The 24,480-nt window shown below is 37.3% G+C and overlaps 1 protein-coding gene across 1 annotated transcript; it reads left to right on the forward strand.

Moving 5' to 3' along the window:
• The first annotated feature begins 1,214 nt into the window (after window positions 1-1,214).
• pes1.S (pescadillo ribosomal biogenesis factor 1 S homeolog) lies at window positions 1,215-24,357 on the forward strand. The gene is given in 15 exon segments (NM_001087088.1): window positions 1,215-1,245; window positions 3,348-3,427; window positions 7,064-7,217; window positions 7,886-7,995; window positions 9,684-9,855; window positions 13,807-13,896; window positions 16,822-16,938; window positions 17,383-17,460; window positions 17,683-17,772; window positions 19,016-19,146; window positions 19,935-20,060; window positions 22,485-22,669; window positions 22,798-22,931; window positions 23,032-23,199; window positions 23,600-24,357. Coding segments are annotated over 15 exon segments (1,740 nt in total). The 5' UTR covers window positions 1,215-1,221; the 3' UTR covers window positions 23,681-24,357.
• The last annotated feature ends 123 nt before the right edge of the window (window positions 24,358-24,480 follow it).

Genomic DNA, 24,480 nt, shown 5'->3' on the forward strand with positions numbered 1-24,480 from the left:
TTTTTTGATGTGCGCTGGGTTTTTGGCAATACCCCAAAGTGTTCGGGCAAAAGAGTTTTCGGGGGAAAAATCCAAAAAAATCGGATGAGAAATCCAAAATCAGATTTTTTTCCCTGCAAACATTTTCAGGAAAGTGTATTAATAAATAAGGCCAAAAAACCCATGCGGATTTGGTCGTAGTTTTTTTATCAGAAATTATTGAGATAAATTGGAATTTAATAACCCCCCAAATGTTCCATTCATTTGGTTGTGAAATGTGGATAACCACAAGAAAAATAAGCTATTAACTTCAAGGGGAAGATTTAACAAAGGCCGAAGTTCGAAGTTAAAAAAACTTTGAATTCAAAAAGACCAACTGAATGGAGGTCGAAGTTTTTTGGGGCTGAATTCGACCTACTTCAAATTGTACGATTCAAAGTAGCGCTACTTTGATTCGAAGTTTTTTTTTTAACTTTGATCTCCCAAACTCCCCCAATTGCCTCCATACAGGTTCTAGGTTTAGGTGGCGAATGGTCGAAGTTTTAAAGAGACAGTACTTTAAAAAAATTTGATCTTCGAAGTTTTTTCAAATTCGAATTGAAGTTGGACTATTCGGAATTCGAAGTTTTTTACTTCGAAAATTCACTTCGACCTTTGATAAATCTGCCCCCAAGTGTTTGTAAATTCTACGAATTCTAAACACGATCATGCTTTGATGTTATAGCTCATTTCCGTGGCGAACTACAATTCAAGAACCCACTGATAATCATCTTAAAAAGAGTCAATGGAGCTGGATTTGTCATATTTTACATGATGGAGCCATAGAAAACTCCCCAAAATGAAAGCTCCATATAAAGAATGAAGGAAATAAAGGCTACACCAATTAACAGTCCCTGTATTTCCTACAGTTCGCATATAAAATGAAGTGATTAAAGAGTGGGTTTTCCGAACATATATATGTATCAAACTGATGATAAAAAAAGAAATAACTGAAACTTTGACGTCCATTTACAGAGCTTCCTTTAAAATGCTATCCTTCCGGTGCAGCTCTTACTGAAACTAAACAGACTCTTTCTGGTTACTTCAAGTTTCCCGAGTAGGACCTCTGTTTAGCTGCCTTTTAACTTGCCTGCTTTTTCTCGCTAAAATGCATTACGATAGCCGCCTCTACAAGGGGCCTTGCCTGTTGCTTACGGAATCCCACGTGGGAAGTCCAGCCCTAGTGAAGGATATCTCGCGGAGATGGGTGGTCTGGAGAAAAAAAAGGTATTTCAGACGTCTATAATGCCCGATTTATATAGAATTCGAACTTGGTCTGTGTTTGGTTGTATTAATACGTGAGTAGCAACACGCTTTACAGTGTTATTTACATGCAGGAGGCAGGCAGATACAGACAGTACTGCATCAAAGCACTTGGCCCTCCACCTATTAGAGAAGGAAAGTTTTCATTCCTCCCTGACATCCCTTAACAAGTTTGTTAAAAAAAAGAAAGAAGGAAAAATAGAAAATTATGTGATGGAATTTGAAGTTCTACGGCACCTGGAGATGTGGTTCTCTGCAATCCTTAGCACGTGACTGTATTGTTTCTGTCAGTGTGTCTAATATTGTCGTTCACGAACAGGCAGACAATTTGTGTAATATATTATCCTATTTGTTGTCCTCAACACTCTCAAATGGGTATACATGGAACTTACAGATAACAGATACTGACCAATACAGGATAAAAAGAGGGCCCCGCTCAATAGATCTTACAATCTAAAAGTAGAAGGGGGTATGAGACGTTCTAACACTAAATTTACCCAGGTGCAGTAGACTATTTCATCCAATCGGCATCTTGCATTTATTGGTCTCCTGTTAGAAAACAAACGTGTCATCGGATGCTGGACCTAGGCAAACATTGTCTGTTATTATTATTATTATTATTACATATGAGGGGTGGTGTGAGTTATAGTCTACGGAACACATTTTAGGACATCCTCCGCAAAATTCCTGCCCTCCATGCGATGTCCTACGGCCTAGGAATGCCGCATCGGGTGCTTTTACCATCACTCATCCTCCAAATCTGCAGTCTTACCTCTGTCCTCTACCCTCCCTTCTCAGCCATACCAACTCCGCCCTCAGGCCTCCGTCTTCCTCCCTCAGTCCTCCGCCCTCCCTGCTCAGCCCTCTACCCTCTTTCCTCAGCACTCAGCCTTCCGCTTTACCTGTTCATTCCTCCGTCCTCCGCTCTCCCCCCTCAGAACTCATCTCTCTAAGCGTTCAGTCCAAGAAAGCGGAAATGTGTTTAAAACATCTCTAATACTGGCGTAGTGCAGAGGGATGAAGAGGTAAAGCGGAAGGCTGAGGGTAGAGGGCTGAGCAGGGAGGGAAGAGGGTGGCAGGTGGAGGTCTAAGGGCGGAGTTTGTATGACTGACAGCTGAGAAGAGAGGGTAGAGGACAGAGGTATGACTGCAGATTTGGAGGATGAGTGACTGTAAGCCATAGGAGGACAGGTATTTCGCCGGAGGATGTCCTAAAATGCGTTCCGTAATAGTCAACTCTATTTGGTCATCAAATACTTTGTATTTAATAACTGTGCCCTTTTTTTAAAGAATGGCATGACATGCTTTAGCAACATTCTTAAAGGAGAAGGAAAGGCTTGTACACTTGGGGGTGCCAAATGTTAGGCACCCCCAAGTGATTGCATTGACTTACCTGAAACCCCGGGCAGATGCTCCTATCAGCAGAAAACTGCACCGGCCCGGGGTTATTCCAGTGAGAACCATGAATCGATCAGCGTCTTCCAATTTCCCGGGGCAGACACATGCGCAGTTGAACGAAATAGCCAACTTTTTAGTTAAAGTTCAGCTTTTCATGCACAGCCGCGCAAAGTAAGACGGAAGACGATCGCTCCGTGGTGCTCACTAGTATAACTCCGGGCCGGTGCAGTTTTCTGCTGATAGGAGCGCTGGCCTCGGGTTTCAGGTCAGTATATACAATCACTTGGGGGTGCCTAACATTTGGCACCCCCAAGTGTATGAAGCCTTTGCTTCTTTAACATAAGTGAAGCTTTTCAGTCACAGTGACATAGGGATTTATAAAGTTTTTTGTCATACACCAATTGCAGTGCCAAGCTTGGTGTCCTTTGTTTTATCTATGTCAGTGGCATTGCTGCTGAAGAAAACAGAACAAACTTAGGTTTTTTTTTTTTGGGTATAAGCCAATTCCTTATTTTGTGTTCTGTATTTTTGATTACTTACAGACCATTTGTGTTATAGATATTTTGATCAGGTTAGTAGGCTGTTACTAACACAGTACTTTATAAATTTATCAGGCAGCTTATCTTGAGGCTTTCAACAATTTTAGTGATGTGCTCTATCTTTTTCAGTATGAGAGAGGTTCTGCTACCAACTATATCACAAGGAACAAAGCACGAAAGAAGTTGCAGCTTAGTCTGCCTGATTTCAGGTGGGTAAATAACTGTCTGTAATTCACTATTCTTTCATCAATAGATAATATATAAGGTTAAATGTACAGAAGACCTAGTGACCAGCCTGTCTCCTCTTATCCCCAGGCCCCTTGAGTCTTGGGTACTGCTGTATGGTAGTTACCCCACTGCCTTTGATGCAGGTAATCTGCCATAATCCTTTTTATTAACCCAACACAGTAGCTGGTGAAAATAAGCAATGTAAGAAGCAATTTAATTAAAGGTGCAAATTTCATGCCTAGCAGCCAGTCAGAGATTTGCTTTCAAACCTGTAACAGTAAATTATACCTGCCAGTTGCTATGTGTTACTAGACATGACACAAATTTTCAAACTTTTACTCTTGCATCTCTCTAAAACACAGGATCCCAAACTATTTGGCTAGCCCCTTAGGAGAGCATTAAAGTTATTTATTTGTTGTCTTAGACATTCTTGTAACTCTGTCTTGATGACTTCTACAACAGTGTATTCATGACCTTACAGAGTCACTGAACAAAATACTTCCCTTAAACAGGGATGCTTTTTAACTTCCCCGTCAAAACCCTACTGTGTAACATCTGGTTTATTGGAACAGATGTCTCTTGCAGCCATTATATATTTTTTTCTGTTTTAATTCCTAGTGTGACATATGCCTAACTTTAGCCATATATGAGGCATTATTGCCTGCCACACCACCTTTTGACCAAGTCACAACTTATTTGTAAGAGGCAAAAGCTTCAACCAACAGCCACATATTGATTGTGACGCCTGCAAAACACTTTGTACAAACAAAAGCATAGGACTATGGATGTTGTTCTCTTGTGATGTGTGTATATAATCCCATAAACAATTAGATTAACCTAATTTGATCTACTACCTAGTTCACCACATCAGGCAATTATCCGCTAGATGAGCAGTATCTACCTTGTTTGCCCAGCTTAAAGGAACCGTAACACCAAAAAATGAAAATGTTTTAAAGGGGTTCTAAAGTAAAAAAAAAAATCATAATTTTGTATGTGTAATTTTAATCAAATAAAGCAAATCTTCAATATACACTTATTAAAAAATCTCTACCATTTATTAAGTGGAAACATTCCTCTTTCACACTTCTCTCTAATTGCTTGACATCGGCTCTGCTCACTCCTGCCTAAACCTCCACGGCCCGTGGCCGTCTGTTGGTGCTACTATCCCGAGCACCAAGCAAGAATATTTTCCTTAGGGTAAGGGCACACCTGGCAATTCGAGGAGATTTAGTCGCCTGTCAACTAATCGCCTCTTCTTTGGAGCGACTTATCTCCCTGAACGCCTTCCCCCTGTCTTGCGCCGGCTATAATGAAAAGTCGCCTGCACGCAGTGCTTCGTATTCCGAAGTCGCCCGAAGATACCTCGTGAGGCAACTTCAGGCGACTTCTGAATATGAACCACTGTGTGTGGCATGCGACTTTTCATTATAGCCGGCGCAAGACAGGGGGAAGGCGTCCAGGGAGATTAGTTGTCCCAAAGTAGAAGCGACTAAATCTCCCCAAATTGGCAGGTGTGTGGCCTTACCCATAATCCATCAAGTGTGGTTAGAGCTTCTGGTAATCTCAGTAATAACAGACTACAATCCTTTGTACGGACGTGACTTGGTTTGCTATAAGCTTCATTAGTCACAGTGCAGATAAGGAGTCGTCAGGTGGAGGCAGGAAAATAGCGATACAGTGGGGAGTGATACATGTCCCATCTTCATTTGGCTGGAGACACTGAAGAGAACGGGGCTCCTTTTAGATCTGTTTAAAAGACATTTTGACTGATTTGCCATTAGAAATGTGTATAAAAAATTCTGCTAGAATTCTTGCATATGTCAGGGCTACATTTAATTGTAATGTGTATTGTTTGACTTTAGATCCCTTTAAAGTAATGAAAATATCATGTACTGTTGCCCTGCACTGGTAAAACTGCTGTTTGCTTCAGAAACACTACTATAGTCCATATAAACAAGCTACTGTGTTGCAATGGCGGAAATTGAAAAAAACTCCAATGTATAATACAGCACCGCAGATGCAGGATACTTAGTTTAAAAAGGACTACCTGACTTCTACTTTTCTAAAATGGGCGTTGGTTAAGGCAGTCTCTCCCTCTTAAAAGTCGCTTAGCAGTTGGCGGGGGAGGATTAGTTTGAAACCAAAGCACTGGAGATGTTTACATAAAGAATTGTTACTACACAGAGAGGTAATGTTCCTTTTTTACTATGACTAAAGATAAATAAGTTAGGGACCACCATGTGGGGTTTTACCTTGACGTGGTATGGTGGCTTATCAATATTATGATCATAACTTTGTAACAAAAAAACCCTGTTTCAAAATTACATGCACTTGCATATTTACTTGAATCATTTAGACAGGGCTTTAAACTTTTTGAAATTGGCCTTAGGTGTGCATCCACAATCTCCCCTAACTTAGTTTAAAAAGCCTTTGTTGGAACATATGGCTCAAGACCTGTTACAGAGCAACGTTTCAGGCCTACTCTCGGCCCTTTATCAAGCTACTATTTAAATCACATTGTTACAATTTATAGTCTTCTCACACAGTGCCATCTATTGGCTAACACTTATCATATCTTAACAGATTCAGAATTTGTTGCAGAAAATGTCGCTTATCTCTTTTCTTTATAAATATCTCTCTTTGTATATTACTGACTTGATCTGTCCCTTGTGCAAGTCTGGTTTTAATATTATATATTCATCTAGACTCGTCCATAGTCTGCAAAAAAAATAAAATACAATGACAAAATATTAAAATCAGTATTAAAATCAATACTAGGATGACAGTTACCTAAATATAGGGTGTAAATCGTATTCACGATTAAGACCATGGGGTTCTAGTGTCTCCAAAGTACGTATCCATTTTGCTTCCTTTATTAAGACTTCTTTAACTCTATTACCTCCCCGTCAGGATATGGGTACACTATCTATTATTTGGAATTTCAACTGTTGAACCCCATGGCCTTTTTCAGTGAAATGAGCAGAAACGGCTTGATCAGGTTTTATTGATTTAAGTTTTTTTTAATTTAATGGCTGACTTGTGTTCTTGAATCCTTTCCCTGACTGTGCTGAAATTGAAAAAAGACTATATGGCACAGGTTATATCGTAGATAACAGATAACACTATTATGTTCTACAGAGCTTATCTTCTGTGTAACCTGAGCCTTTTCTCCTTTGAATGGCTGCCCCCATTGCTACACAGCAGCTTATTTATATAAACAATAGTAGTGTTTCTAAAGCAAACAAACCAGTTTTACCAGTGCAGGGCAACACTGCATTATATTGTTATTACATAAAAACACTTTCATTTTTATGTTACTGTTCCTTTAAGGAAATTATTTTAAATAACCAAGGAGAGATCACCAGGGTTCCTTGCAATATGGCATAATAATTAAATGATAGGGAAATTATAAAATGTATATAGTAAACTTAAACTGTTGGAAAACCTTGTCATAAGTTAAATACCTTTACAATGTATAGCTTTAAACCACAAACATTTCTATAAAATTAAAATAAATGTGGATTAGCAAATGCTTGCCAAATTCTTTTTTTTTTTTTCTTGGTTCTTTTGATTTCATGGGAAGTTAATTGATAAGCATGATTGTTTGCTTTTAACAGACGACTATGTATCCTAAAGGGTATCTACCCACATGAACCCAAGCACAAGAAGAAGGTTAACAAGGGATCCACTGCCCCTCGGACATTTTACCTGCTCAAGGACATCAAATTTTTACTCCATGAACCAATCGTAGGAAAATTCAGAGAGTACAAGGTCTGTCATATATAGTCTGATCCCTTAATGTGTGCTTCGATTGATATTTACAGATGTATATTGCACTGTACTTTAAAGGAGAACCAAACCCTTTTTATTAAAATCCCCTACACCCCTACCCTACATAGACCCCCTCCCAGCTTAGGGCATCAGAGTTCAAGGCGCCTTCTTCTTCTCTTCGGTAATCTTCGGGAAGAGAGTGGCATATTGGTGCATGCGCAGTTGGCGCCATCTTTCGGTCCCGAACAATTGCGCATGCGCCAAAAGCCACGGAAATTGCACAATGAGTGGTAAGTATAAAGTTAGGGGCATTTACCCAGGGTAACACCTTAGCTGGGTAGCAGCAGGGAGGGGGGGGGGGTCTATGTAGGTTAGGAGGTTTTAGTTAAAAAGTTTTGGTTCTCCTTTAAGCAACTGAATATTGTATCAGCAGACATAAGCACCATGGACCCAGTCGCTAAATGGCATATGTAAATGGTTGTTTATGGAAGACATGTTATGAAGTGTTGAGACTGAATATCATTAGAAAATAATATATAATTATTTATCATTTCATAATATATCCTTACAAATAATCAACCGCTACATGTTAATAGTTGGGTTTTCCAAAGTACTCCGATTCACCCTTTAATTTTCTTTTACTTTTCATAATTTACTCAAACCCTTAGGTTTTTGTTCGTCGTCTTCGCAAAGCCTATGGAAAACGTGAATGGGATTCAGTGGACAGAATTAGAGATAATAAGCCTTCATACAAACTAGATCATATCATTAAGGAAAGGTGAGTTAATGTATTTATTTTTAGGGTAGCTTAAAGGAAACTTATAATTTACTAAACTGCTTTGAGGACATGAACAATAAAATGCAACTGTCTCTTTGAAAAAAATAAGATGCAAAGTTTCTTTTAAAGGACCAAAATATATGTCACTGACTATTTAACTGTTTTAATTTGCTACATTTAGTTTATACATTTGTTATGAATTACTGAGCTGCCAGACTTGAACACCAGAGAAAGGAATATTACACTTTAAACTTAGATTTTGAAAAAACAGTAAAAAAATAAAAATGAAAAGAAATTGAAAAAAAGTATTTTTCTGGGAACTGAAAAATGTGTTTGGAAGGTGAACAACCCATTTAAAAGCAGCTGTTAAAATTGATACAATAGATGCTAATATTCAACTAATTGTATCAACTAGATGTTGGAAATGCTCCTGAATAACTACTGAGCTGCCAGACTGAAACACCAGACAGGAACATTAAAGGAGACATATAGGATAAATGATTCTAAGTAATATATGGTGTTGCTTTAATACGATGCTAAATATTATGTTTAAAAATAGCCCCTTTATTGGAGCTCCATATAGATGTACACTGGTCCCTGTTTCAAATGAGGGGTGGGCGTGTCCTAACTTTCCCTGCCAGAAGCACAGTAAGCGGGGGACAGCCAAGCACAGTAAGCGGGGGACAGCCAATCACAGCCTGTAGTCACACAAGCAAAGACAGGCTTCAGTTCCCTATCTGGTCCTGCTAGCTGCTGATTGGTTCCTGTCCTACAGTGTAGTGAGCTGAGAGCCTCCGGCTCCCCGCACATCTTGGGAATTCAGGGAACAGGAAGGGAAGGGAGGGATTATTAGGGTTTTTGCAGAAATATTCAATAAATCAGCCTGAAACACTACTTTTTGAAGCACAATTCTTCTATATCTAAATGAGTATAATGCACTGGTGCATTCTTATTTTTTTACACAAAATGTCTCCTTTAAATTTTGGAAGAACGGTAAAAAAAAGATGAAAAGCAATTTTGAAAAGTCTTTGTTTATGGTGAGCAATCTGAACACAACTGAACTGGAAGGTGAACAACCCCTTTAAAGATAAATGTAGAAAAAAATTCTGCTTCTGTTTGTCATACATGTAGACGACCACTAGGTGGCAGTTATGTTTTGTTCTATATGCAATAATGCCAAGTGAACTGAAAATGGCATACATGTTAATTGAATGCAGTTTTAAAGATAGATAGACTTACTAGCATTAATGGCTATAAGAAAATGAAAAGAGGAGCTCTAACACACTGGTAGTAGTGGCAGACTCCATCGTAATCATGGGGATGGCAAGCATAGCACTTCTTTTTGGAAAATTCCTCTTCCTTGTCTTTTTTTTTTTTTTTTTAAAGGAATACGATCATCACATCCATTTTATTGTAATTCAGTTTCATTTTCTAGGCAAGCTTTAATAGTGTTATAGGTTTAAAAGGTAAAAAATGGAGTTAAGTTTCTTGTATCTGTTTTCATCAGGTGGTTCTGTAAAACACAGACTCTAATATTGAGATTATAAAGTCTTTGCTTATTTTACACAATATTACATTTTGCTTTTGGTGTTTAGAACCAAAATCTAAGCTTGTGAAAAGATGACATGCAATAGCAATGTGCTTAGTAGACAGTTCCACATATGCTATGCTTTGGCTTTCCCCTGCAGGTATCCAACATTTATTGATGCCGTCCGTGACCTAGATGATGCTCTGTCCATGTGCTTTCTCTTCTCTACTTTTCCTCGCACGGGAAAGTGTCACGTTCAGACCATCCAGCTGTGCCGTAGACTGAGTGTGGAATTCCTCAACTATGTTATAGATTCTCGTTCACTGCGTAAGGTAAGTCCTAGAGCAGGCTGCTAGAAATCCACGCATCTATAAGTGCACATGTGCTCTGTTTTCTTTTGTGAAAAATCAACAGGAAAAGTTATAAACACATAGGCTTACATTGTTAGCAGGCCCCACTGACCACCATAGCCCTGCCAACAAGCATACAAAATGATACAAAAGTATAGTCATTTAAAATAGACAACAATTGGGCTCTAATATGCTTGTTCTATTCTTACCCAACATTTATTTTGTTCAGGACATTTTGCCATATTAATCTTTATTAGACTAATAGGCTAATTCAAGTAATGTATTCAGATCCCAAAAGAGCTAGCAATTGTTGTTTGCAGAGCCTTGGTGACATGTTTTGTATCCCTGACCTTACATAAGTGATACTGTGTGTGATTCCAGACTCGTATGAGTTGCTTCTCCTGCAGCCTTAATATACATCTGCAGTGGTAAGCTACAGTGGTGTTTGAAAGTTTGTGAACCCTTTCACATTTTCTGCATTTTGATATGATCGTGACCTAAAACATCATCTGATTTTCAAATAAGTCTTAAGATGAAGAAAATGTAGTTAAACAAATGAAACAAAAAATATTATGTTTGTTGAAAAAAAAAATGACAAATCTGCGTCTAGCAAAAGTAAGTGAATCCTTTGGATTATCATATAATTCAAAAGTAAAATCAGAGGCTGGTGTTTTTAGTTAATGGGATGAAAATCAGTTGTGAGTGAGAGACCCTGTCTTAAAGGCATTCAGCAAAAGCCTTATCACGCATACAACACATTTGTGGATGTGTATCATGGCTCAAGCAAAGGAGCTGTCTGAGGACCTCAGAATTGTTAATGCCCATAAAGCTAGAAAGGGTTATCTCTAAAGAGTTTTTGACCATCAACTCCAACTGCAAGTGATACTCTAATATAGGTTGCAGAGGAATCCAGGGTAACTTCTAAGAAACTGAAGGCTTGTCTCACATTGGCGAATGTTGTTGTTCATGAGTCCACCAACAGGAGAACACTGAACAGCATTGGTATGCATGGCAGGGTAGCAAGGAGAAAGCCACTACTCTCCTCCAAAAATATTTCTGACCATCTACAGTTTGCTAATTATCATGTAGACAAACACGAAGGATACTGGGAGAATGTTTTGTGAATGAATGAAGCCAAAATATACTGTAACTTTTTCTGAGGAGTGTTTATTTGGAGAAAGAAAAACACTGCATTCCAGAATAAGAAAATTATCCCATCTGTGAAACATGGGAGGGTGGGAGTGTTCTAGTCTGGGTCTGTTTTGCTGCATCTGGGCCTGCATGGCTTGCCATCATTGATGAAATAATGAATTCTGAACTATACTAGAGAATTTTAAATGTCAAGACATCAGTGGGTCATGCAGCAAGACAACGATCCTAAACACACAAGTTGTTCTCCCAAAGAATGGCTAAATAAGTGAATGTTGTGGAATGGCCAAGTGAAAGTCCAATTGAAATGTTGTGGAAAGACCTAAAGCAAGCGGTTCATCTGAGGAAACCCACCAACATCTGAAGCTGTTCTGTATGGAGAAATGGGCTAAAATTTGTGAAGGAATGATCAACCGTTACCACAACGTTCAGTGGTTATTGCTGCATGCTGATTCACTTACTATTGCCACACACACAAATGTTATTGGATCATTTTTTTTTCAATAAATACAAGACCAAATATAATAATTTGCATTTCATTTATTTAACTAGGTTTTCTTCATGTTCTTTTAGGACTTGTTTTCAAATCCGATGATGTTTTAGCTCACATTCATATAACAAAAATATTGAACATTTAAAATTTTCAAAGAATACACTAACTGAAACATACCATTTTTTGTTTTGCCCACTAAGATATATGTTTTTTTTAATTGCTTCTACAAATAAAAGTTCTTTCAAGTTAAGAAGCTTGATCACTTTTGGAACTTATTCCTTAATTTTTACAAAGAAAACTAAGAGACTTCCCACCTAATACCAAATGCCTCAGAATTTGTAATTTTATTGATATATATATCAATAAAACACTATTTAGCTGTGGAACGTATTGGTAGAAATAGTACCTGAGGGAAAGCCCTGTGTCTTCTGTTAGAGTTGTACATTTGTATGTCACAGAAGAGAGGAACTTTGTACCTTCAGCTCTGCTAGTCATTTTATTGGTACCAATTTAAGCCTTCATATAATCCAAACAATGAGGAGACCAAGGTTTGTTGATAGAACTGTGGTAACTATACATAGCAAATATTAGTTTATAGATAATTTCCTGTGAGCAGGTTTTAGAGTGGCAGAGCCTGGGCCAAAACATACCTTGTGGGCCCAGTTATGTTTCATATTTGTTGAGCCTATAGTTCAACATCTGAAGTACCACAGATTGGCCAACATTAATGTTCCCTTTTGAGAGGCAGTTTCTGAGTTTGAGTTTCCTGCACATTCAGGGGGTATACTTGTGGGGTATTTAACTTCCTACCTACAACCATAGTTAGTAGGGACCATTGTTTACAGAGCACAGGGCAGCAGTTATCCCTGTCTATACTCCTGTAGTATAGAAGTATAGGTATGGGATCTGGAAGCTCAGAAATACAGGAGGGCTGTCTCCCATAGACTCTATTTTAATCAAATTATTACATTCTTTAAAATGAATTTCCTTTTTCTCTTTAATAATATTGTACTAAGATATACTAGTCCTAGTGGATTTATTATTTAAAGTAATTTTAAAGCTGGCCATGTACAACCAAGATTTGTTTTACAGTTTTATAGTTTCTATCCAAAGTATGATGGTAAAAGACATCCCTGTTCCATGGATATCAAAAATCTTTCTTACAAATGATCATACAGGTATAGGATCTATTAAACAAAATGTTTGGGACCAGGGACTTTCTGCATAATGTCTCTTTTGATCACTATACCTTAAGTCTTTTTAAAATTAAATGAACCCAATAGGTTTGTTTTACCACTGGTACAGATTTATGCAGCTTGGTTTGGATCAAGTATATCATACCTTTTTATTATTACAAAGAAGAAGGAAATCTTAATTAAAAGGTTGTGTGGTCAGGCCAGAATTGAAGCACAGTTGTGTTTTCAGACAAAATTCTTTGTGTGAACCACAATTTGTTGTGTTTGCTGGCCTCAAAATTTGTGTGTTCTCTCGCACCTTAGAGGGGAACATTGGTCTGTGTCTGAATGTTGATAGGGATCACTCTTCTGATAATTTTTAATATTATCTAAGAATATAAGCTCTTCCAAGGCAAGCCATCTTAAAGGCACTGCATGGGAAAATATATCCTAAGCAGAAATAATTCACTTACTATTTTAGTAACAATATAATAATGCTGTGGGACTATATACTATAAAACAAACGTCTAGTTTATAAACCAGTTTATAGTTTCTAAATATATAGTCTATAACTTAACATAAGCATATGGGTTATAAACATGAATAAATACACAAACTTTAAATAATATATATGTATTTTTGGTGAATTATTTTGTATTCAGACTTTTGAGTCTTCCAGCATGTTTGCTTTCCCCTTTCGTTTTCCTCTTTATGCAGGTATCTTCTTACATCTAGGAGACTATATCCCATGCAAGGTGTTGTAGAGCTTTGCACAAACCATGGTTTGAATAATAAAGCTGGTTATTCCTACTTAATATTGTTTTTCTTATGTACCATTTATGAGGCAATCTTTTGTGGCAATATTCCTTAAAAGTAGATTTATAGTTTAAATACGCTTTGCAACACTAAGGCAGCTAACCCATGGCCTAAAAGATCCCATGTGGCCAGCATAATCTCACGCCTGTCTGATAATATTGGTTTTGTGATGAAAACCATCTTTCTGTAGATGAATGCAGAGGTCATATTTGTTGATTAGGTGCCATTTTTTTGTTGCTGACCAAATTAAATTGCCTTCACCTCATTGACTTGGGCAACATGCTTGCTTTCTATCCCTAGGTTTTCCTGTCAATTAAAGGAATCTATTACCAAGCAGACATCCTTGGGCAGACTTTAACATGGATCACTCCTTATGCATTCTCCCATGATGTAAGTTTTCTAACTGTAAACCATGCAATAACTTTAAACATGGTCATGCCTGGTGACTGTATTGTATTTATAAACATTACTTTGCACTTCTTCTCACTATTAAGCATGTAACAGGTAAATGCAAGTAGATAAGATAATACTCCGTATCCACACTTTATACACTCCTGCTGCCTTGTCCTGTAAATTATTATTTTTTTTTCTTGTTGATTTGATAAGGCAATCCTGTTTATTGCTGTACAAACTATGTCAAATATAAAAAGTAAGAGGTTTCAATTTTTTATACAATTAAAATTCATGCACTGTAAAACTAACGTTTGGAACAATCATGGAGCATGGGCAGTTGCCCAGAATACATCCATTTGGGCCACTGACTGTCCAGTCGGATACTTTAAATGGATGTAAATCCAAAAATAGTTTTGGCCTATGAAAGAGAAAGTTGTTTAGGATTAAATTTAAATTTCCATCTTTGGAAAATATGGCATCAATATTGAAAACTTGCTTAGAATTCATTATGTAAAATGAATTTTATTTTTAATTTAATGGACACATTAAAGGTTGGCCAGTTTATGACCAACTATTGCTTAATTCTTATAGCAGTTAGCCAACCTATTCCATTCATTCTGAATTACAATTTTTAGCATTGTTGGGATGCTGGCTAGTATAGTTTTACAACACCTGGAAGACCACAGGTTATTGTTACTGGTTAACAACAAACTAAGGCTGATTGCAGAGCGGGCATAAACACTTGAAGATGAGAAAGAAGGCATATATTTTAATGCAATTTTCTCTCAAAATTCATTACATGAAACTACATCGCTATTATCCTTTATCTATATCTACCACTAGGCGTGACATGGGTGCATTTTTAGCAATACGATGTCGGAGTTAATTTCGAGTTGATTTTCAAGTTTTATTTCTTAATTGGAGAGTCACTGCATTTCTACATTATCTGCGCAACAGAGAGAGTTAGGAGAGTAACACAAGGTTCCCCTACTTGCCTCTTTTTGTCAGCTTTCAAAGTAAGGGATTTTAGACCTATGATAACTGTGCCTATCTGCTCCTTGTACTGGGGTCAGTAATGTGTTTCTAATGGAAGAAACTGTCATAAATAAGTATTGTTATCTGAATGGGAGGGAGAATAGGAGATGAGCTAAACCATTCCTTATCACTATGTTTTGCTTTCATATTGGGCAAAGTGCACACAGTGATATTGGTTACCCTATATAGTCAGATATGTATTTCAGGTGAATTCTATCTGGATATTGTTGTTCCTGTTGGTTAATTGGCAGCAGATCTGTTCACGGACCAAACAGTGGCAAGTTGTGCAGTTTGGTATTAAGCTGATGACCTGCAAAAGTGTCCGATAACTGTGGCTTCTCTCCATGCACACAGATTCATAGTTTTGTGAGGTGCAGAAAGTAATATAGTCACACATATCATGAATGTTAAAGTGGATGTTGACACTTTTAATAAAAATAAACCGATTTTTCCCATTTAAAATACTGGCAAAAAAAATGTACCATTTCCATAATATTTGCCTGGACAGTTGTGCTGATTATATACTCCCCTTTTTTTGACATGTGCTCATTCAGTTGGGCTTATGTAGAGAGGTGCATAATCACTATCTGAATTGGCAAATATATATGTATTATTTTGTTACACCAGCATGCCTGATTCTACAGATTGAAAGGAAACAAATGATAGTCTACCTGTATGAGTGAACCAATATTCCCACAATCCATCACTTCACAATGGAACAAAGTTTGATAGGGGGTTGCATGACACTGTGCATCTTGGGGGTTGGATAATGGTTCTTTGAGTAATATGGTTTCCTTTCAATCTGTGGAATCGGGTACGTCTATGTAAAAAAAAAATGGGGCAAAAATTAATTGTTGCTTAACAATATATTGATTAAGCTGACTGATGCAGACATTGTTGCAGATCTAGCCTGACATATATGCACAGCTCCCTTATGGCATCTCTTTGTTCACTAATGTGCCAGTCAGGCAAATATCTACTTGCTGGGCAGCCTCACTAAAGAAGCACATATTGTATTTGCATGTGTGGCTTCGTGGTGTAATGAACAAACACTGATTTTTTTACTCAAAAACTATTGTCATGGATATACCAGCTTTGAGCTATTGCAAAATAATGGTGTACATTTCAATAAATACGTAAACATAAATCAATATAACCACTTTCAATATACCCACTTTGCCTGCGGTTTCCAGAAAGGGCGGTGGATGGTGTAAAACCAGGAGTAAGTAATACCACATTATACACCACTTTTTACACCAGTTTTTATTTTAGTTTAATGCATTATACAAATGCCCCTTGGTGTATATCCAGAATAAATCTATAAAGCAAGAGAGCATTTTTGTCTTCATATGGTTAAAGGAAATACACTTCCCAGGCTACCACAAAAAGCAACTTTTTTTTTTAAGGTCACATGGTCTATGTTTTATGTTACTGAGGTAAACTCTGTTCAGTGATGACTGTGTCTGTGCCCAACATTCTGCCTAGATTAGGTTACATACGGAGTCCCCGTTTTCTTTATGGTCAAACTTTTTTTTTTGTTTTTTTTTTGTTTTCCATGTCCGTTTTCCATTACATTGCTGGGGACACACAAGATAACTGGTCATACGAAGCCTAAGAGCCACACATACCTCTTTTTGTTCAGATTCTCTAGTTACCTACTCGTGCTTTGTTTATTTTGTTTTTTCCACTTTATTATCCCATGTTTCATTCTCTTATTTTATTTCTCTATATTTTCTTGTGTGGTTTCCATCCTTTTCTCCTCCCCAATTCCCCAGAAAGTCCAGAACCCCCTAGAATAGTTACGGGCTGGTGTTGCCAAAACTCTCCTTAATTCTTTGGCTTTTTGGGAAGCCAGCTAACATTAGCTTTTCCTGCTCTCTTTTTCAGCACCCTACAGATGTAGATTACAGAGTTATGGCAACCTTTACTGAGTTCTATACTACGCTGCTTGGATTTGTGAACTTCCACCTCTACCAGACTTTAAATCTACAATACCCACCAAAGGTAAAGCCTACCTTCTACGTTGGGCATCCATGGTCTGTAAAAATGTTTTGCATATGTGGTTCATATGGTTATTTCATTGTGATATTTCCAAGTCAACTGTGGGTTGTGTTTAAAGATGCAAAGTTTTTTTTCTCCAGTCCAGAAACCCACATTAAACTAGCACCTTGTTTTCATTATGATAAAGAAAGAAGTTTATTCAGATAGTGTACTTTTTTTGTCTCTTATAATTGATTTTGATTCACGCAAAGTGTTCTAGTCACATTTTGTCCCTATGTTATGCATTATTATAACATCCCTCTCTGCTCTGCAGTGCACAATATCAATTTCACTCCTATTGCCACTTTTGCTTCATTTCAATATACTCCCAGCCCCTTTGTTAACCTCACCTTCATTTAATACTTTCTGTGGGATGCACTCACTGTACTTTTTCTTATATCCCATCAGTTAGATTCTTTCTCAGAAGTTGATCTTAAGTCAGATGGTGAAGACAAATATGCACTGGAGACTGAAGTATACATGGAGGTAAATGCCTGGAAAAATTAAATTCTGTATTTTATTTTAATGTTTAGTCTCTTCCCTTTCCCTTTTGTGATTTTTTTTTTTCTTCCTAATATATTTTAGACTTTCTCTCTGTGCCAATATGACATGTCTTTTAACTTCTCTCTTCATAATAGCTATCGCATCTTCTTTCAGGTTTTATGTCGACTTCTCTTCCCCCAATGACTTGATTTCTTTATCTTGCAGAAATTGGCAGCTCTGAGTGCTAGTCTGTCCCGAGTAATTCCCAGCGAACCTAATGATGACACGGAGGTAGATGAATTCCCTGCCGATCCAGTAAGTGACCTTTTGTATGGGATAATCCTATTCAGTTATTTTTATTCTACCCCATTTTTATGTATGCGCAAAAGTTAAGCTAAAGCTAATATGCGTTCTTTGAGACCCCTAAATTAAATTGTTTGTTCAAAGTCAAGGCAGTACATCAGAACATTAGCAGAGTTGCCAAAATTGTACAAATAAGGCTACCCAACTACTTCTAATATCTTTATTTATCAAAAAGGGGTACTTTATTTATTATAATACACACAAGTTTTAGTGAGTCATGTGACAAAAATTACCTTACTAAGCTCCATTTATAACGGATGACATCACTAAGTGTCATTTATATGGATATAATTTAAAGGACATTCATGGCTTTTGTGTATTATAAAATCATTCATATTCTGCTGCATGTATGATAGAAGTCAGACTTAAATGGCAGGGATCTAGCCATTCCCTTATTAAGTTAAATGACTGCCTCCTCTGGTTGGAATTGGTGAAATAAGTGTTAGCTGCAGTAGAGCATGTTTATGAAACCAAAAGCTGTTGTCTTAATAGAATCTGAACATAATGAATTCTACAGAATACCTATACACTCCCAAAAGTATGGCTCCAGCAAGACTGATACCACTGAAATTAATCTCTTGGGATTCTAGAGATATAACCAGTATCTAATACAAAGGAATAACTGGCATTATGTTCCTATTTTTAACTTTTTTTCCCTACCACCCCACCCTACAAACCAGGCCAAGGGAATTATGTTTATATAAATTACGATGTGATTTGGGATCAAGATTTGGATTTGCTCAAATCAGCCTGGTTCAACCAAATCTGAACGAGTCATGTGATTAACAGGGTCAAACATTTGCATTCAGAATTTGAAAGATTTCGGGTTCAGCCAAATCCTGAAAATAGGGATTTTATGCATTCCTAATATAGGTTAATAAAAAAAAGTCAGTGGGCTCCACTTACTTTGTCTGATGATCTGATATGCTTAATTGTATGTTTTCAGACTAAAAAAACACTTGAAAAAAGGTGTGCTGAGGGCTTACTTTTGTCCCATATGGAATGCAGGAGAGTTGGGAAGGGAAAACTGTTTGCTCCTGAATGTTTATGATTTTCATGAAAATGGAAACTTTTAAAAGCATAAGTGGTTACCCTCGTAGAATTCCTTCTGCTTCGAATGCAAATGAGGAGAGTCTTCTCCCTGATGTGGACTTGTATAAAACAGGATTGATATGTGACACTCTGTATTATACAGGAGAATGCTGGTCTGGAGGAAGAGCAAAAGAGGCAACTGCAGGAGGAGGAAAAACATAAGTCATTGTTTGTGGGGCTCAAGTTCTTCTTAAATCGGGAGGTACCACGTGATGCCCTTGCCTTTATCATCCGGTGAGAGGAGGCTTCTAGGGTTCTAATATCGTATGAGTTTTCTGCAATAAGGGAAGTACAGAGTAGGGCATAAGTGAGATAGATGTGAGTGTAGCTTCATTATGGTTAATTCTGTCCTTAAAAACCCTCCCCTACCCTCCCCTTATTGTCTAAACTACTCTCCTCCAGTTGGTGATGTACGACAATTGTGTGTGATCAGGTGGGATGGATCACAAAGGAATTCTGTCATGCTTTTGTGGTGTGATTTTTATTATTAAATTACATTGGGTACATTGCAAATAAAACGTTCTACCATTTAAAATATGTACATTAATATATTTTTACAGCTGTAATATTGGTGTGCATGATTCTGTGCTTTCAGAAAGAGCCAGCACTTCACAATGGAATTTTACCACTTGGTGGGGAATGAAAGCATTTTAAGCAATGCAGTTGTCCCTTGGAACGAAGAACATATCTATCCCCATGTCACATTTCAAAATTAAATATAAAAAAATCAGTTTGCTGTTTTGAAAAACTGCTTGTTTCTCAGTCTGCTAATACCCAACACTGGCTCCGAGTCTTTACTGTAGAGCAGCAGATATATGTGGAGGAGGTATTTCAGTATTTTGCTGGCAGAGTTGAAATTGAGGTTAAAATGCTTCATTACTACATTTACTACAGCCTGCAGTTGCAAATTGTGCTAAATCCTCATATTAAGATTTAATAAAAATAAATATTTGTAATGATGCCCAATTTCTCAGTGCATATTGATGCTTTGATATTTGTAAATCTGTGCTATGTTCTTTCAGGAGTTTTGGGGGTGAGGTGTCTTGGGACGCCTCTGTCTGCATTGGGGCAACCTACAACAGCACAGACCCATCTATAACGCACCATATAGTGGACCGACCCAGCATACAGACCCAGATTATCAACAGGTAATGCTCCATGTGTGCTCTTGCATCATAATGCAAATTTCCTTTTTCTCTGTAATAATAAAATAGTACCTTGTAGTTAATCCAAATTAAGATATATTTAATCCTTATTATACGTAAAACCAGCCTATTGGGTGTATTTAAGGTTTAAATTATTCTCTACTATGAAGATCCAAATTACAGAAAAAACAGTTATACAGAAAACACCAGGTCCCGAGCATTTTGGATAACAGGTCCCATACCTGTATTGCAGAATTCCCTGTAGTTTACACATGTAAATATGAGCAGAAGAATGTTATAGTAATGGCAGGCTATAGACCTTTAAAATTATGTGACTGACTAATTATGGATAATGAGGTGTGCTTTAATTAACTTTTTTTCAGCAGCTAAAGAAGAGTACACTGATGTTTTAACTGAAAAATATTTTAGACATTTCTCTTATTAATTTGGCCACTAGTGGCTTTTTTATTAGTCTGTGGATGAGGATTTATCACCATAGTAACTAAGATTGCTTCCCATGTGAACTCATGCAAACTCGCAAAACTGTTTTCCTGGGCATTTGTAGAAGAATAAACTTAACATTAAATATGTACACGTATATTGTCCCTTTAAGAACCATATACGTCAAGATTTCATTCAGAAGTGTTTTATTTTAAATATCAGCTTTCATGTATAGCATGATAGAAATACAGTTTGTGTGCATCTTTTTACTAAATCCATCATTTGATTAAACGCCCTATATACTGTGTGGTTTAAAGCAGCTATGCAAGTCTACTAAACTTGCATATAAACCAGTTATTAAAAGATATATATGTGTTTTTGCCAGGATTTATTTAAGTTTACTATACTTGAATGGCTGTGTTTCCATGAACTTCAGTAAGGCTTCAATCTCTTTGAAGTGTAAAAAATGTACAGCTTTAAAGGAGAAGGAAAGGTTAAAACTAAGTAACCCTTATCAGAAAGGTCCACCTAAATATACCAGTAAACCCCCAAAGTAGTGCTTCTCTGAGTCCCTGTCAAAAGAAACACAGCATTTCTTTCCTTCTATTGTGTACACATGGGCTTCTGTATCAGACTTCCTGCCTTCAGCTGAAACCTCATTGCCTTGGGCAAGAGCATGCTCAGTTTGCTCCTCTTTCTCCCCCCCCCCTCCCTTCTCTGCTGTAATCTGAGCCCAGAGCTATAAGTGAGCAGGGAGAGACTCAGGCAGGAAGTGATGTCACACCAAGCTAATACTGATGCTGCTATATTAAACAAACAGTTTCTAGAACTTTTTACTCGGGTATGGTAAAACATTCTACAGAATAAATATAGCAATCTAGCTTGCACTATTGCAGATAATCTATTGGCAATAAAATGCCTCCTTTTCCTTTAATGAGCAGTTAACCTGGAGTCTATACATATAGAATTTATGTAAAAGGTCTTGCGTTAAACCTGAAGCTTTATAAATATGTATTTCATTTTGAACCAAACATTACGCTGTTTTGAAAACAAAATTACATAGCTGTATAATTTTTTGCTTGTGTCTCTCATGAACTACATTTTGAATTTTCGGGCAGAGGTGTGCAGCATGCAACCCTCCAGATATAGGTGAACTTCATATTGCCTGCATCTCCCTGACAACTAAAGGCTGTTGGAGGTTGTCTACAACTAATATTAGATTACAGCAACTATATTATAAAACAATCAAACTTTAACAGTCTCTACTTTTGTGCTTAGCCCCTTGTTGCTGAAAAGTCTTTGTTCTGCACAAACACTTGCTAATTTGTTATTCAAATTTATAGAATAAGGCAATTTGCACTCACTACGCTAATCTACGCTGTCCTACTTTACTGTTTCTTTACATAGATCTTTAAATATAATGTGTGTAGAGATAAACTTTTTGAAAAATTTAATTTTAAGAACGGAAGCATTTTTTTTACTTTACTTTTGACTGAATTGTAGATATTTCATAACAGATATGCTTTGAGCTTACAAGCAATGATTGATAAAAAAAAAACAAACCTACATTAAGTTAAAGAACATGCATATTCCATAGTTTGTACAAATGGGTAAAATGGTACATCCCATTCAGGCTCTTAATGACCAGTATGTCAGGCCTAGGTAGGTGAAAGGTTTTCTCACTGGTAGAGGGTGCGAAATAACTGTGTGTCCTTTGTACATCATATATCTTCCTAGAATACCAGATATTTAAGTGCCATCTTATCTGTAGGACTGACTAGAATGGAATGCTTTAAAATGTGTTTTTTTTTTCTCAAAATGAATGACAGAAATAAAGATTACAGAATACTGTGTATGTATACAACTTTACTTACATAGGCACATTTCTTCATTAACACTTCACTGTAAACAAAAATGGAAAAGGGAAGGAAAACTTGCTTGGAGGAAACTTACTGATTTAGTCCTATTGCCATTATCTCCTTACAGATATTATTTGCAACCACAGTGGGTGTTTGACTGTGTAAATGCTCGCTTGCTTCTTCCTGTTGAGGACTATTTTCCTGGGGTGCTTCTGCCCCCTCATCTTTCTCCATTTGTCCATGAGAAGGAGGGAGACTACATTCCTCCTGAAAAACTACGGCTGATGGCAATGCAAAAAGGAGAGAATCTTGGTAATGATACACCTTCCTTAGAAATAGGACGAGTATGGTGAAGACTAGCAATATTAACCTTGGGGCAAGCAGTAGGTGCTGGGAATACAGTTAGTGGCATTCATAACCCTAGTCTGTATCAATTAAAGGACTAGATGAGGAGGATGATGATGAAGAGGAGGATGATGATGATGATGATGATGAAGAGGAGGATGATGATGATGATGAAGAGGAAGAAGATAAGAAACTGAGACAGTTAGAAAATAAAAAAGTCGGACAGAAGGTACATAGTGTGTGCTTACATGTGTTTTACGTTTTTATGCATAGTTCTCTCTGCCCTGTACTTAGCTGATGTTCCCTGTTTTGATATTTTTTATACACAGAACCTGAATGTTAAGGTAACAGCAGGCAAGGTTAAGGTGGAAGACCGCACACAAGTTGCAGAGCAGGAGAAAAATGAGGAGAAGCGTCTAGCAATTATGATGATGAAGAAGAAAGAGAAATATCTGTATAACAAAATCATGTTTGGCAAAAAACGCAAAGTCCGGGAGGTGAGGTGGACATATACATAGATACGTGGCATGTAATGAAAATAATGTACAGAAAGTTATGATAGGGGTACTCAGCAACTCTTCTGTATGTCTGTTTTCTGTATGTCTCGCTCCCTATGCCCTCACAAATAACTGTATGCTCGTTAAAACTTACAAGGGACTCATTTCTGGATGACTTTGTTTTGTGTCCAGACTCTTGATAATGGCATTGAGTCAAATCTAGACAATGAGGGGAGGGTTCGTAAAGGTTGTGACTCAGACAATCAACTATGTGGCTATTTAGTCATGTCAGATTCCACCCCATATCCTATGAATGCATATCCTCATTGAAAAAAATATTTGTGTATAATGTTTAAACATATTGCATTTGGCTTGACATTCTTTCTGTTGCCCATCACAGGCCAACAAACTGGCATTGAAGAGGAAGGCTCATGATGAAGCAGTGAAAGTTGAACGGAAGAAGAAGGCTAAGAAGCACTAAACACCCACTCTTCTCTGACCGAACTTCATAAATTCTATTTGAAAAGACTTGTAAAAGCTCTCGTTTCCCTGCAACTCAATATATTTGATCAGGTTCAGATCACTGACTTGATGCTTTTGTTAAACTTTCAAAATGACTTTTAAGTGACCAAGTCTGCACCTTGAGTAGAAGATCCATTTGCTATTTCCAGTGAGTATTTAATGTCAGGCTGGAGAATGTTAACAGTCTTTTGATGGACAAGTGACTGCTTGGCATGTAAGAGAAGCTAAGCCTAGCATTCATTTATATTTTCCCTGGGTAACATAATGCCACTTAGCGTGGGGTAGAAGGTATCAGTGAGTGTAATGTGATATAAAACCAAAGAGGTTTTGAACTATGAGCTGTTTTAATATATGACCTATTGGATGCATTATAAACCAACTACCACGTCAAAACTAAATATTTATGCTGTTGTGAAAACAAAACCGCGTTCCAGTTCCATGTGTCGGCACAGTAGTTGACCTGAGTAAAAAAGTTTAACTACGTCCAGCTTGTTTGGCTAAGCCAGGCAATAGCAGCCTTTATGCCAAGGTGTTGCAAAACCACAGCTCTCTGCCAGCACCTTGGCCTACATTTGGGTCTGACATTATACTGTAAACCACCAGTGTGAATTTATAAATAAACCAGAGTTTTACAGACTATTTTATTCTTTTTTACAAAGATAACTCCTCAAATGTTTTACTTACAACCACCTGAATACTAGGATTTATTACTTTTAACACAAAATACTAAATCTCTGAGAAGACACATCTCACTGCATG

The sequence above is a fragment of the Xenopus laevis genome, chromosome 1S (assembly GCF_017654675.1).
Source record: "Xenopus laevis strain J_2021 chromosome 1S, Xenopus_laevis_v10.1, whole genome shotgun sequence".
Taxonomy (NCBI): domain Eukaryota; kingdom Metazoa; phylum Chordata; class Amphibia; order Anura; family Pipidae; genus Xenopus; species Xenopus laevis.